General features: G+C 43.9%; 1 protein-coding gene across 1 annotated transcript in view; it reads right to left on the minus strand.

Annotated features, from left to right (window-relative positions):
* Positions 1-3,517: 3,517 nt before the first annotated feature.
* The window catches only part of LOC308362650 (transmembrane protein 131-like), a gene marked incomplete at its 5' end in the record, with an annotated part of 39,885 nt that continues 30,237 nt past the window's right edge, over positions 3,518-13,165 (minus strand). Inside the window, 12 exons of the mRNA XM_080835379.1 lie at positions 3,518-4,860; positions 5,126-5,295; positions 5,708-5,811; positions 6,207-6,300; positions 6,729-6,850; positions 7,767-7,962; positions 8,440-8,601; positions 8,902-9,029; positions 9,147-9,283; positions 9,846-10,075; positions 11,097-11,557; positions 11,917-12,075. Of these exons, the coding sequence (XP_080691505.1) occupies positions 4,573-4,860; positions 5,126-5,295; positions 5,708-5,811; positions 6,207-6,300; positions 6,729-6,850; positions 7,767-7,962; positions 8,440-8,601; positions 8,902-9,029; positions 9,147-9,283; positions 9,846-10,075; positions 11,097-11,557; positions 11,917-12,075 (2,251 nt within the window). The 3' untranslated portion in view covers positions 3,518-4,572. The remainder of the gene's footprint in view (positions 4,861-5,125; positions 5,296-5,707; positions 5,812-6,206; positions 6,301-6,728; positions 6,851-7,766; positions 7,963-8,439; positions 8,602-8,901; positions 9,030-9,146; positions 9,284-9,845; positions 10,076-11,096; positions 11,558-11,916; positions 12,076-13,165) is intronic.

The raw sequence follows: 13,165 nt of genomic DNA on the forward strand, positions 1-13,165 counted from the left end.
AGCGAAACTAAAGTAAAAGAGGAACAAAGAGGGGAGTAGGGAATTTTGGAGAGGGAGGTGCAGCCCCTGCTAAGGCGGATGAAAGTGACAGGGTGAAAGCGAGGGGGGGAAAGTTGATGAGTCAAAAACGATTATCCCTTTCTGTCCCAGTTTTTTCTAATCAGACGTAGAGATTAAATTGGCACCACAGCGACCAAGACAGGTGCTTGCTGAGAGGCAAGCTGGCAAGAATTAAATTCACCTCGCAATATACCTCACACACACACACACACACACACACACACACACACACACACAGTAGGCTACTATCGTCGCTACAACTCCCCAACAAATGTCGGTCCACACAGGTGAGCCTAAAATGAGAGGGAGGGTGTTTGACCCTCGTGTTCCGCATGAGAAGGAATGAGAGGAACTATTTTGTATTCACCTCGACGCCAGGCTGGGAGCAGTCTGACTCATTGTCAGTACCAATTGGTAACATTAAGGGATCTTGCCGTTCAGACTACGCCTTTTCTCCGAGCTGATTGCGTCGTCAATCCTAGAATATTATAGTTCGATTTACACACCGGCAAGAGAGTGAGTCCGCGTGAGAGTGCAAACTGCTCATTGAGACTAATCAGCAAAGTGACCTTGTGATGGGAAGAAAGGGCGCTGTTGAAACTGGAAATCATTTTCTGCATCTAAATAGAAATGGGGTTGTTTTCTTTCCTTCATTTCCTGCAACCTTCTAGTTGTTTTGCTACTCAGTAGGAAGAATGGATAGAATACGTAAAACCAGGAGAACAGCTGTTCATTTAAATACAAAAGTGAAAGGCCTTGAGGTTCTCCAACTACGGACGTTCAAGCTTGATCACTCAAAACATTTGTTATGTGTAATCCTTTCCTTTCGTCATGGTTCATTTCGAAAACAGGAATAAAGGTAATCAACAAACAAAGGTCATAAGGATTTTACAGGGATTTTTTTTGTCATCGATAGACCATGCCTACCATCTACCCCAGTTCTGCGATGATAGGCCTACATCTATATATATATATACAGTACTGTGCAAAAGTTTTAGGCAGGTGTGAAAAAATGCTGTAAACTAAGAAAGCTTTGAAAAATATAAACAATAAATGTTTATTTTTATCAATTTACAAAATCCAAAGTGAGTAAACAAAAGAAAAATCGAATTCAAATCAATATTTGGTGTTACTACCCTTTGCCCCTTAAACTAGCATCAATTCTTATTGGTACACTTGCACAAATAAAACTGGATGAGTAACAGCCAAACTCTGCTACAAAGATGAGGTTGTAGAAGACAGTTTCATGTCAAAGGTCATACATTGCCAGACTGAGCACAGCAACAAGACACAACGTAGTTATACTGCATCAGCAAGATCTCTCCCGACAAAGATTTCAAAGGAGACAGGGGTTTCCAGATGTGCTGTTCAAGCTCTTTTTAAGAAGCACAAATAAACGGGCAACGTTGAGGATCATACACAGTGGTAGGCCAAGGAAACTTACTGCAGCTGATGAAAAACACATCAAGCTTATTTCCCTTCGAAATCGGAAGATGTCAAGCAGTGCCATCAGCTCAGAACTGGTAGAAACCAGTGGTACCCAGGTACACACATCTACTGTCTGGAGAAGTCTGGCTAGAAGTGGTCTTCATTGAAGAGTTGCAGCCAAAAAGCTCTACCCCGACATGGAAACAAGGCCAAGTGACTCGACTAAGCACAAAAACAGAAACCGGGGTGCAGAAACATGGCAGCAGGTGCTCTGGACTGATGAGCCAAAATTTGAAATATCTGGTTGTAGAAGAAAACAGTTTGTTCGCCAAAGGACTGGAGAGCGGTATAATAATGAGTGTCTACAGGCAACAGTCAAGCATGATGGAGGTTCCTTGCAAGTTTGGGGCTGCATTTCTGCAAGTGGGGTTGGAGATTTGGTAAGGATTAATGGTGTCCTGAATGCTGAGAAATACAGGCAGATACGTATCCATCATGCAATACCATCAGGGAGGCGTATGATTGGCACCAAATGTATTCTGCAGCAGGACAACAACCCCAAAAATACAGTCAATGTCATTAAGAACTATCTTCAGCATAAAGAAGAACAGAAAGTCCTGGAAGTGATGGTATGGCCCCCACAGAGCCCTGATCTCAACATCATCGAGTCTGTCTGGGATATCATGAAGATGGAGAAGGATTTAAGGAAGCCTACATTCACAGAAGATCTGTGGTTAGTTCACCAAGATGTTTGGAACAACTTACCAGCCGAGTTCCTTCAAAAACTGTGTGCAAGTGTATCTGGAAGAATTTATGCTATTTTGAAGGCAAAGGGTGGTCACACCAAATATTGATTTTATTTACATTTCTCTTCTGTTCATTCACTGCATTTTGTTAATTGATGAAGAATTGATAAAAAATTAACTGTAAAAACATTTTTGAAAGCATTCCTAGTTTACAGCATTTTTTCACACCTGCCTAAAACTTTTGCACAGTACTGTGTGTATATATATATATATATATATTTCTTTCATTTGTACCACAAAGTTAACAAAGTACAGTAAATTATTTAACATGCTGATCTCACTGATGGTAAAAAAAAAGGATGGCATTTGAGCGACTGGCCTTTTCCTACGCTGACATTAGACCCAATCATGCCACATCTGTAGTGCACTTCATACACTCGGGGGTTACAGCCAGCCAAAGCTAGTTGTGTGCAGTCCAATTCTTTTAAACCAATGGCACAGTATTCTTAAGTATAAAGACGCAGTTGGGGCCCTAAAATATTCACACAATACTCATTATGACTCATCCTAGTATTCTGACGCCTGAATGTATGGGTATAGAAAAAAATGAATAGCCTGCATGAGTTCATTTCAGCACAGCAGGAATGCTTTTGTGATGTGAAACGTGAATGCCATTACAAAGACCACCTGCGGTAATCTCATTTTGGTGTCCAGACGGATGATCTCGCTAATCTGGTTTCAAACTTCCACGTGCCAGATTACTGGCGGATGGTTTGAACAATAATCAATTACCAGACCATCATATAATTACAGCAAGGAGACTGTTTTACCTCGTGAGAAGATGAGGCGATTAAGAACTAAATAGAGTGTCTTAATGAAATCAACACTTTTCCCACACGCTTAGAATTTATCTGCTTTGATGTGATTTGGTTAAAAGTGTCTGGGCAAAAGGAACTAGGATTTTTCTGCTTTACTGGCAACATACTGCCACTCTGTGGCTGGAAGTAGGTACTACCCCTGCTTAAATTCCAAACTCCTTGGCCAATGTCTGCATTATGAGCAATAGACACACACACACAAAAAAAGATCTCCCAAATGATCTAAGGTTGTGCCATGCTGCGGTTGTGCGAATGGGTATTTTTCAGTGAAATCAAACACAACACCAGCTGTTCTGCCATGTGGTTTATTGTTGACTTGGGAAGCGATCACATATTCCTGACAGAAAAAGGGATGCCTTTACTACAGCCTCAAAACCCAACAACCACATCCCCCCCCCCAAAAAAAGAAAAAAATGTTCCATCGAAAAAAAAAATCTGCCAATCCTTCTTGCTTTAAAAAAACAAACAAACAAATAATAATAATAAAAAAACAACTGGCTGGTTAAAATTCACATAAAACATCTTTTCCCACAAATCTGAAACTTAAAAACTGAGAATCCAAAAGTAACGGAGGAAACCACAAATTAAATGTTAGATTAAAATCAGTTCTGCAATGATACCAGGATTTCTCTTTTTTCCAATGTCTTATTCAGATTGCAGGTTTTCCCCATGTTACATTCCTATTGCACATTAACCACATATAACTGCCTCTCTGAACAGAAAATTCCTCTCAGTATATGGACTTGATAAAAGTGCTCATTCCAAAACAGCAGTTGGGAACCGCTGGGCCCCGTTTCTGCCACAATGTCGTTACAAAATGCCAAACAGCCCTACCGTGGCCTTTTATTCTTAACCTTTTCTTGTCGTCTTCAACATCAGAGTTGATCAAGATGATAACACTGACAATTATAATATTAATAAAAGCAGCAACTTGTCATGTTCACTAATATTGACTGGGCTTCCAATTTAATATTTGTCTGTAAAAACTGGTTTTGTTGTATGGCCTGAACTGTGAGGGAAAAAGAAAAGAAAAGAAACAATCACATTTCCCTCTCCCCATTGAGTTCTCGTAAATTACCTTGAGACACTTCTTGTAGCCAACAGGCTCTAGAGGGCGGCGCTGGCTGAAGTGGTTTGTAAAGCCTGTTCTATACTGCTCAGCAGTAACACAACTGTCAGTTTCACAAACAGTTCAGTTTTCTTACATCAAAAGAGTGAACAATCTGTGAAACTTGTCAATCGCCTGTAGTCCAATTCCTGAACTAAAATGGATGCCAAACCTCCACCTCAAGGCTTGATTAAGTTCAAGGAGGAGCACTACTTCGCTCTCTGCTTGCTTTAACCCACGGGCATGGTCATGAATCTGCATTTGACAGCACAGGACAGCCTTCTACCTCAATCACTTCAGCTTAAGTGTCGCCCCCTGGAGTTTTGGAGGCCCCCCGTTTGTGTCGTACTTGCTAATTGCCTTGGTCAGCGGGGTTGGGCCAGGGCTCCGAGCTGCGACGCGTCAAGGTGGGCCGCCACACGCTCCACGGGTTGAATGTGCGGCTCAGCTCCACGGGCGATGCACCGCCTCCGACTACCAGTGAGGGCGAGGCACAGCTGCTGTCGGGGGGGCCGATGAGATCGGAGATGGGCGAAGTCGGGGCGGAGGAAGGGGGTGGGAAGGTGTCCCCGCTGGTGGACCAGATAGAGGGACTGAAGGGGACACCAGTCGACCACAGGCTGCTGTTGCCCAGGATGGACTAGAGAGGAGGAAGCAGAAACAGAATTAAGGCAGGCAGGGGTGATCTACAATACTGCCGTATATGAACCAGGTTTGAAAATGTCTACTCCTTGGTTCGCCATTAAAGATCACGTTTTATTGGAAGCCTCAAGTTGACTGTAATTTCTACATAAAGGACTGTGATACAGAGTGGCTATGGGAGGTGAGTACAGAAAGCTGTTGTGACTGTTCTGAGTACTGTTCTGTTCTGCTGACTATCAGTAACCAAGCGGAGTGGTCAGTACCGTGGTGGGAGTACTGGGTCCAGACCCGGAGCTGCTTGGCCAGTGGTGAAGTGGGTCGGTGGGAGTGCCGGGGGCCGCAGCCCAGTACGAGGAGGATGGCGCGGAACAGCTGAACTCGGACCAGCTCTGAGGTGGCTCGCTACTCCTGGGGGCCGTCATCCCGCTGAAGACTGCACAGGCAGAAACACACAGAGCGCGCTCACATACCCATCACACTACAGTACAGCTGCAAGATGCTAAAGACGGCGTCAGGAAGAACTGCAGCACACCAAGCCAATAACAATACAGCTGATGCAGCACCAGACACCTGGTACTTTCTGTCAAATGACTGCCTCTGCCACTGTACCTGAACGACAGCATCTTTTTCATCATTAATAATTAATACACTGGTTTCAGGAACAGGGATCACTGGTTGGTGAAAAGTATCACAATGAGATATACTCTGGAACTTCTGATTTAAGTAATCCATAGTGAACACCTGACCCACGTAAAAGCAATTGACACATAATATCGGCCTAACCAACAACAACAACAACAACTGCCAAGCACTGTTTGAAGGCTAAGGAGATTCGGTGTGGTTACCTCCTGACAGATTGAAGGTGTTGCTGGGCCCGAACGCAGAGAAGGAGTTGGCTGAGCTGAAGCTTGGACTGCTGACGTTACCAATGGGACTCCACAGCCCAGTGCTGCACAGAACAACAACAAAGGGGCAACATTAGAATAAAACATTACAACAATGTACAACATGTTCAATGAATATTTATCAGTTCTGAAGTGAGGAAAAGAAGCCATTACTGTAGGCTGCAATAGTGAAGCTTCATGACTATTACACAGAAGTTTCTAAACTTCTGAAACTACATCACTTCAAACTCATACATTGTGTATGGTAATTGGTGTTGAGATCTCCTATTGGCCACACATGCACACGCGTCTGACACTCCTAAATGAACCTCTACGGAGGTCAACTCTAAAAGGGTGGTTTCAGTCCCCTGTGTGTGACTGTAGCAGAATGCCTTGTAGGGCCTTTAAGGGGGTGGGGACCTTTGAGCTGTTCTGATGGGGGCAGTACGCTGGGTCTTACCTGTCCGATCCATCACTGTCCATAGAGGTGGAGTGGGACACCTTGTCCAGTGTCTCCAGTCTGCTGATGGCAGCTTTGGCTGGGCCGCTACCACCTGACAAGACACACACACACGAACTTCATATTAATAATTGACATGACGCAATTTTGGAAATCATTATCCGAGCAGGAACAAACACAGCTTGTTGTGAATATGTGACACAGATCTAAAGAACAAACATTTTTTAGCACGCGCAAAACAAAGGCTAGTCTGATGCATTATATAACAAAAGCTTTGTCTAAAACAAAACACAGTCAATCTGCCAGACAACACACGGTTTCATTTTATCAGCTGACTTTATCCGTTGCGTATCAGAGAGCAAGAACACTGAGCTGCTTTAACAGCAAACATACAGACTTGCTGTCCTCGTTCTTGTCAGCATAAGCAAATATAAGCTCTTTAAATATGAATTAGGAATGGCATTACACTGTATGTGTTTGTACTCATTTCAATAATATATTTATTCAGTCGGCCTCACTCACCTGGGCTTTTGTCATAGCCTGCTGCCACTGCCGCAAATGTGGGGTTGCCGTTCTGACCCGGCAGAGAGACCGACTTGGTGAGCTTATTCTTCACTCCAGTGGGGACCTTGGTACAAGCCTCACTGCAAATCACAAAGAGGAAAAACGTGATGTAGGTATAATATCAATTCTAAACCTGATTGTTCAAATCCTTGATTGTGATTGGCTAAAAGCCGTTGTAAAATCCAGCATTACCTTACAATTTGACCTGATTACATTCCATATTACTGCGCAGCGAATGGCAAGGCATTCATACAGCGCATTTCATACCCAGTGTTCCATCTGGCTGTTGCGTTGCTTCAAGGGTTGCGTGGCAACGATTTATTTAGGAACTATAACTTTTAGTGGCGGAAGAATGACGGTTTATCATTAAACTATTGTTTCTTAAATTGAATTGTCTTTATTTATGAAACCATATCAAATATGTGTAGTAACAGGTTTAGAAAAGCAATAAGCCCCGCGAGTCCGTGCTTTGCGCTGATTTTAGAACAGGTAAGGGGGTTTAACGGCACTCCGCTTCGCGTCGTGCCTAACAACTCCCTTACCTGTTCTAAAATCAGCGCAAAGCACGGCCTCTTGGGGCTTATTGCTTAAGTAAATCACTTACGGTGTCTGGATGGTGAAAAAGTGAAGCCACACCACATCAACAGAGGTCTTGACATCTGCTGTTAGCTTTATTAAGGATTTTGCTGATGACACTTACTGATTGACAGTTCTGCAACATGTATGTTTTATTTGGGGTGTGTTCTTTATGCATACACAATTTGTGCGGCACACACATGTTATCCAACTTTATAGGCTACACTTCTAGAGTAATGCTAAAATTCCTTTCTTACACTTATACTTTGATAAGCACAATGAAGACCGTTATTAAATTGATTATGTCTGTGGTAGCAACTCGAGGCAATGACGATGATGAATTAGCATGATTATTCCTAATGACCACCATTATGATACTGATCAGCGGTGTTAATGCACCCCTAATAGGTCCCTCCTTACCTGACAGTGTTCAGCACACTGCTGTAGGTGCCGCGGGGGGTCAGACTGGGGGAGGAGGGGGGAGGAGGGGAGTAGGAGGTCTGGGGGGCCGCGCCCACCCCCACCCCGACAGAGGAGGAGATGGCACTGCTGGAGCGCTTGAGGAAGTGGTCTGCATTCAGAGTCTGCATGGAGATCTGCTGCAGGCTGTCCACAGCTGGAGGAACAGAGGAGACAGGAGGAGACATGTTTACACTCAGATTAGGAGCTGGAAGCTGCATTTGACTATAGCAGAGGCTTGTGACAGGCTGCACTGGATTTACCTGTGAGAGAGCAAACCTTACCTGCATGTACTTGTTTACTTGTGTGGCACTAAAACCTTTGGTCCCATTTATACAATATACAGTTTGTATACTTTATTGAAATAGTAATACTAAGTAATACTACGTGCTTCTCAACAATATTATTGGATGTAACTGGCCAGACAGAACAATGCAGTTGAGTAATGGACGCTAACTTGATTGTTGGTTTATTATTATGAAACAGTAAGGCAGTTGCACAAGTAACTGAACAACGGCACTATTATTTCCTCCCTCATCACATCTCTATCGCTGACAGTTGCTTAGTTAGCAACTAGTGTAGTACAGTGTAGTGAATTGTGGGTCTACTTTGCTAAGGTGGGGTAGTTACTCACTCAGAGGGCATTTGTGGAGGGGCACGCAGTCCCACTCTGGAGGGGGCGAGGTGTCCTTCTCCCCCTCTGAGCCGCTGCTGGTGACCAGGTCCTGGATAGGACTGCAGGACAGCATCTTACCCAAGGGAGAGGAGCGGAACTCGGCTAACTTCTCTTCTGTTGCTGGGGGGGAGGAAGACCAATAGAAGAGGTCATTACCAAGCCTAGGTCACTGCTACACACTCCAAGATTTACACAGGGAATTTCACTGTCTTTAAAGACGCGGCCCTCAATTCTGACGAAAGGTTGTTGATATTTGAGCTCAACGGCCAATCATATTACACCCCTCCCTTCTGTGCTCCTGAAGCAATTCACTGAACAAAAGGTCTCCTGGATTAGAAACGCAAACTGGATCTTGAAACTATGTCAATTAGGCAGCAGATCAGACATTATGTAGAAGAAAGAACACAATCAGTCACTGACCTGTTGCTGGTTTAAGAGCTGGTCTTGGTTTGGGGGTATTTGCTAAGGCTTGCTGCATCAAATTCTTGGTAGGGAATTTTTTGCGCTGTTTGGTTTCCAGAGGGATTACGTATGGCAGCTCTAACGAACTGTTAGGGCAGAATTATGAGAAAAAGGACACATTGAAAGACAAAAACCTAACAGCTATTGTTATTGGATAGTTTTAGTGTTAAGAGTGTTTTTATGGGATCAGTAATATATCTTGCCTGGTCTTTGAGTCTGTTGGGGCTTCTGGCTGTTTGGTGTTGGATGCTTTCTTGTTCTGTGGCTTGGACTGGGGTTCTGGGGCTTCCTCTTTCTCTTTTTCCACCATGACTGACCGACCTTTTTTATTCACTGGCTCCTGTGTGAACATAACAAAAGCTACAGAATCCACATAACAGATAGAGGGACAATAAGGCCGGACGTATAAACAAAATGGAGGAATAACTGAGTGTTTGGAGTGGATGGAAGCTTGACGGATAAGTGGGAGGACGGCTGAAAGGCCTAAGTGATGCCTTGCTATTGAACATATAGAGATGTTTCACTGCATTGAAAGGGTCACATGAAAAGGGATGATTAGACGTCTGGATTAGAGCACAACTTGTCAAACATATGTGTGAATGACAAGGATGAGTTGCACTAATGCAGAGACGTCTAGACACCAGACATTACCTAAAGGTCAACAGCTTGCAAATGGCTAGTGACCTTCAGTGACCCCATTTACCTTAATCTCAAAAAACGCCAGTCAACTTTAACTGTCTCATATGACGTTCATAAAGGTTAAGTATTCAGCAGATGCTTTTACCCAAAGCCACTTTCACACAGGCAGCCTGCAGTGGCCGGGGACACGACGGCGACGCCAACCGCTGTTCTACCAAAACCCCCAAAACGAGTTCATTTTTAAAAGGTGAGGTCAGCCATACCTCTTTCACGCCGGCCTCCACGTCGGGGTTAGAGGCCTCGGTGGTGGTGGAGGAACTGTCATCGTTGTCCCCCAGCTTCTGCTCCTCTTCTACCTGGGGCTTGCTCTTGGTCCTCTTCTCCTTCTCCTCGCGTTTCTTCTGGGCCTTAGTCTTCTTCTGCTGTGGTTGCAGCGGCTGTTGTTGCTGCTGCTGCTGCTGCTGCTGCTGGGATTTTCCTTTAGACTGTGATGCTGAGGGTATAGAGGCAGGAAGGAATGGAATGAGTATTTTGGCCTATCTGATTGATAACTTTAAAGTTGAATTTAAACCCTGAGTTTGAAATCCAATGGCTTACTAGCCATTTTAAGATTCCCAAAAAAAAATCACACAAGAGATATTCAACTACAGAAGTACCCCAGGACCATAGGCAGAAGTTACACTGGGGACAAGTCCACATCCCTTTTTGTGATCACCTATTTCGGCTCCACCACTTTTGACGATTGAAACGCTTTTGAAAATAAAATCTCACTACAATGATTAGCTTCTCAAACTGCTTACTCCATAGTTTATAGATGAAAATATAATTAATACACAGAAACCATAGTTGTATGTAACTTTAGTGTATGTACACATAAATGCAGTCCTTTGATGACCCACAGCCAGATAATATCACTTTTTCAGTGCTGGCTAGCCTACGTTTAAATGCATGCTTTTCTATCAAATGTCAGAAACATGTCATCCTGGCGTTGTGTGGTTTTTAATTGTGCTAACAGAGTTTCTATGTATTGCTACCATTGCAGTTCTGGTTCGGTTTGCCAAGAACAATGAAAAGGAAGTGTTGCTGCACTAAAATGGTCAGCAACAAAAAAAAAAGTGGTGTAATGATAGCACTTTTGGCCAGGCTAAGCTCTAACTAGCTATCCTCTAGCTCCAATGTTCAATGTCCTTCTAGTTCTATGTCCATCACAGCCTACATTGCGCTTCATGAAATGATAGGAGCAAGGGTGGATACACGTCACACCCTGATGCAACATCTAGAGTTTCTGCGTGTGGCAGCGAGGCTCAAGCCGTGCCTCAGACCTGTATCTCATGCAGGCTGTGTGGCTGTTCTGACCTGTTAACATGGGCGCCGAAATGACAAAGAAGAAGTGTCCCGACTTTAACACACAGGTGAGGTAAGTGGTGTGGCACGGGCCCTACAAACCTTTATAGAACTTCCCAAAATACACGGTCACACAGATACACATGCATACAATCAGTTTGTAAGCATACCTTTACTCTGTGTGGACTGTGCTGATGTGGAGTGCTCATGGAACTGCTCGGAGGTGGCTGGAGATTCGGGTCGGTCCAGGTCCCGGTCCATAGCCTCCACTAGGCTGCTGTAGTCTGAATCATCCGAGCAGCGGCGCTGGCTGCTCTCCTGATGTGTTTGGCTCTGATTCTGGTTCTGGGTATGATTCTGATTCTGTTGGGAATGGCTCTGAGCTTTGGAGCCGCGGCCCTTGCGGTTACTGGGCTGCGCCGTGGGGCTGTCCTGGCCCTTGTGTGTGGTGGGGGTGGTTTGCATAGCTGCCTTGCTGTGGCCCCCCTTTGAGAGTCGGTCAAGGTGGCCGTTGCTGCTGTTGTGGTGGGAAGGGGCTGCGTTTTGTCTCCCGCCTGACCTGGACGATGTGTTGTTGTTGTACGCATTGCCCCGTGATGTGTGGTTGCTGTCACCGTTGTTATCATTTGAGCTGTTGAGAACCAATGGATGAGTTATTTTTCTCAGAAAGACAAGTACCATTACTTTAGTTTAAGTCTAAATAAAAACGCTCGACAGAAATGAGCTTGAAGGATACTTGAGATATTTTACTGGTGAGAGTAGGTAACGCTTTCAAAACAAAACCAAGCTAAGGAGAAACACCCGGTCTCTGGAGGTGGATATGGCAGAGTATTCCAGCATGTTTCAAATTAACTACAGATGTTAGAAGGAACAAGGAAAAAATAATGATTCTGCACTTTTTAATTCAATCTTCAGATGTCACATTATTTTACCCTGGGATTGGAAGGCAAGTAATTCCTCAATTAAAAAAAAAAACAAAAAAAAACTTACTTTGAATCGTTATGAATTCGTACTATTTCCCTGAGGTCAAAAGGTCGCCCTGTTTCCATGGTGGAATTGGATCCCTCGAAGGACAGACGTCTCTTAAAAGGCTCCCAGATCCCCAGCGCTTCAAGGTAGGCCGTGACCAGCACCAGCAGGAACATGGAGCTGGAGAACAGACACAGACTATCTTTACAACACAGCACTCAGTTCCGGTTCCAAGTCCTACTCAACATAACAGGCTATTTAAAGATGACTTCAGTATCAGAGTTTTGTCTGAACAAATGAGATCACAGATTTTTATCAACTGGTTGTATCATAGACGATGCACACAGGTGTGGTGGTTATCAAAGGTGGAGGCAGCTCAAAAGCCAATCAAATTACACCCATTCCTTCCAAGCTTTTGAAGCATTGTGTTGATTGGCTGGAATAATATAGGTCTGAGCCAATTTCATTGTCATTTAAAGAGCCAGCACTGTTAAAGGATGGTCTGGACAATTTCTCTGAATTCGATGGCAAGTGTAATGGATTATAATCAAGGACTGCACCTTTAAAGGGAACCAGACATTTCAGACATGGAATACCTTTTCAACAGAGCACTCAGTTCCTATTCATCCTGACGCTCCCTATTCCCCGCTATGACTTAATCAATCATCATTTAGTTTGGTCTGAACAGATGGTCTTCACCGGTTGTCAAAGGGACGATGCACACAGAGATGGACTGGCCACTCAAAGGAGACAGACTCTGTGCAGCATTCAAGGACTGACTGAAACTTATTAAGCATGTACTCAGTGAACCCAAATGTTTTCTAAATCACTGCTGGGCTAAAACAAGACCAGATTTCCATGTATCCCTCAACCGGTACTGCGGAGCTGTGGACACTGGGCTGAGTAAGCTCCAAAAAACAAATTACTTGTAAAACAACATTAGCCATTCTGCTTGATCTAATACAGCAGCTTTTGGACACCAAGTGTGGTTCACTTGATTGACTACACTGGATGAGAGCTGAAAACACATGTAAATTAGATTTTTTTTTTTAAATGCAATTTTCATTTTGTCCATGCGAGTACAGACGCTGAGCAAATGTAAAATGCATGCATGAAACAGCTGACTCTGTGTTTTCGCCTCATTAAAAACATTGACTCAGCCTTCGAACGTCATGACTGACATACCGCAGTTGGACCAAATGCCTTGATCGCATTTTGACATCATCATGAAGGACATTATGTCGATGTGATGTTATGCAACCTTAAAAGT

Source organism: Sprattus sprattus, assembly GCF_963457725.1.
Source record: "Sprattus sprattus genome assembly, chromosome: 3".
In the NCBI taxonomy this organism is placed as follows: domain Eukaryota; kingdom Metazoa; phylum Chordata; class Actinopteri; order Clupeiformes; family Clupeidae; genus Sprattus; species Sprattus sprattus.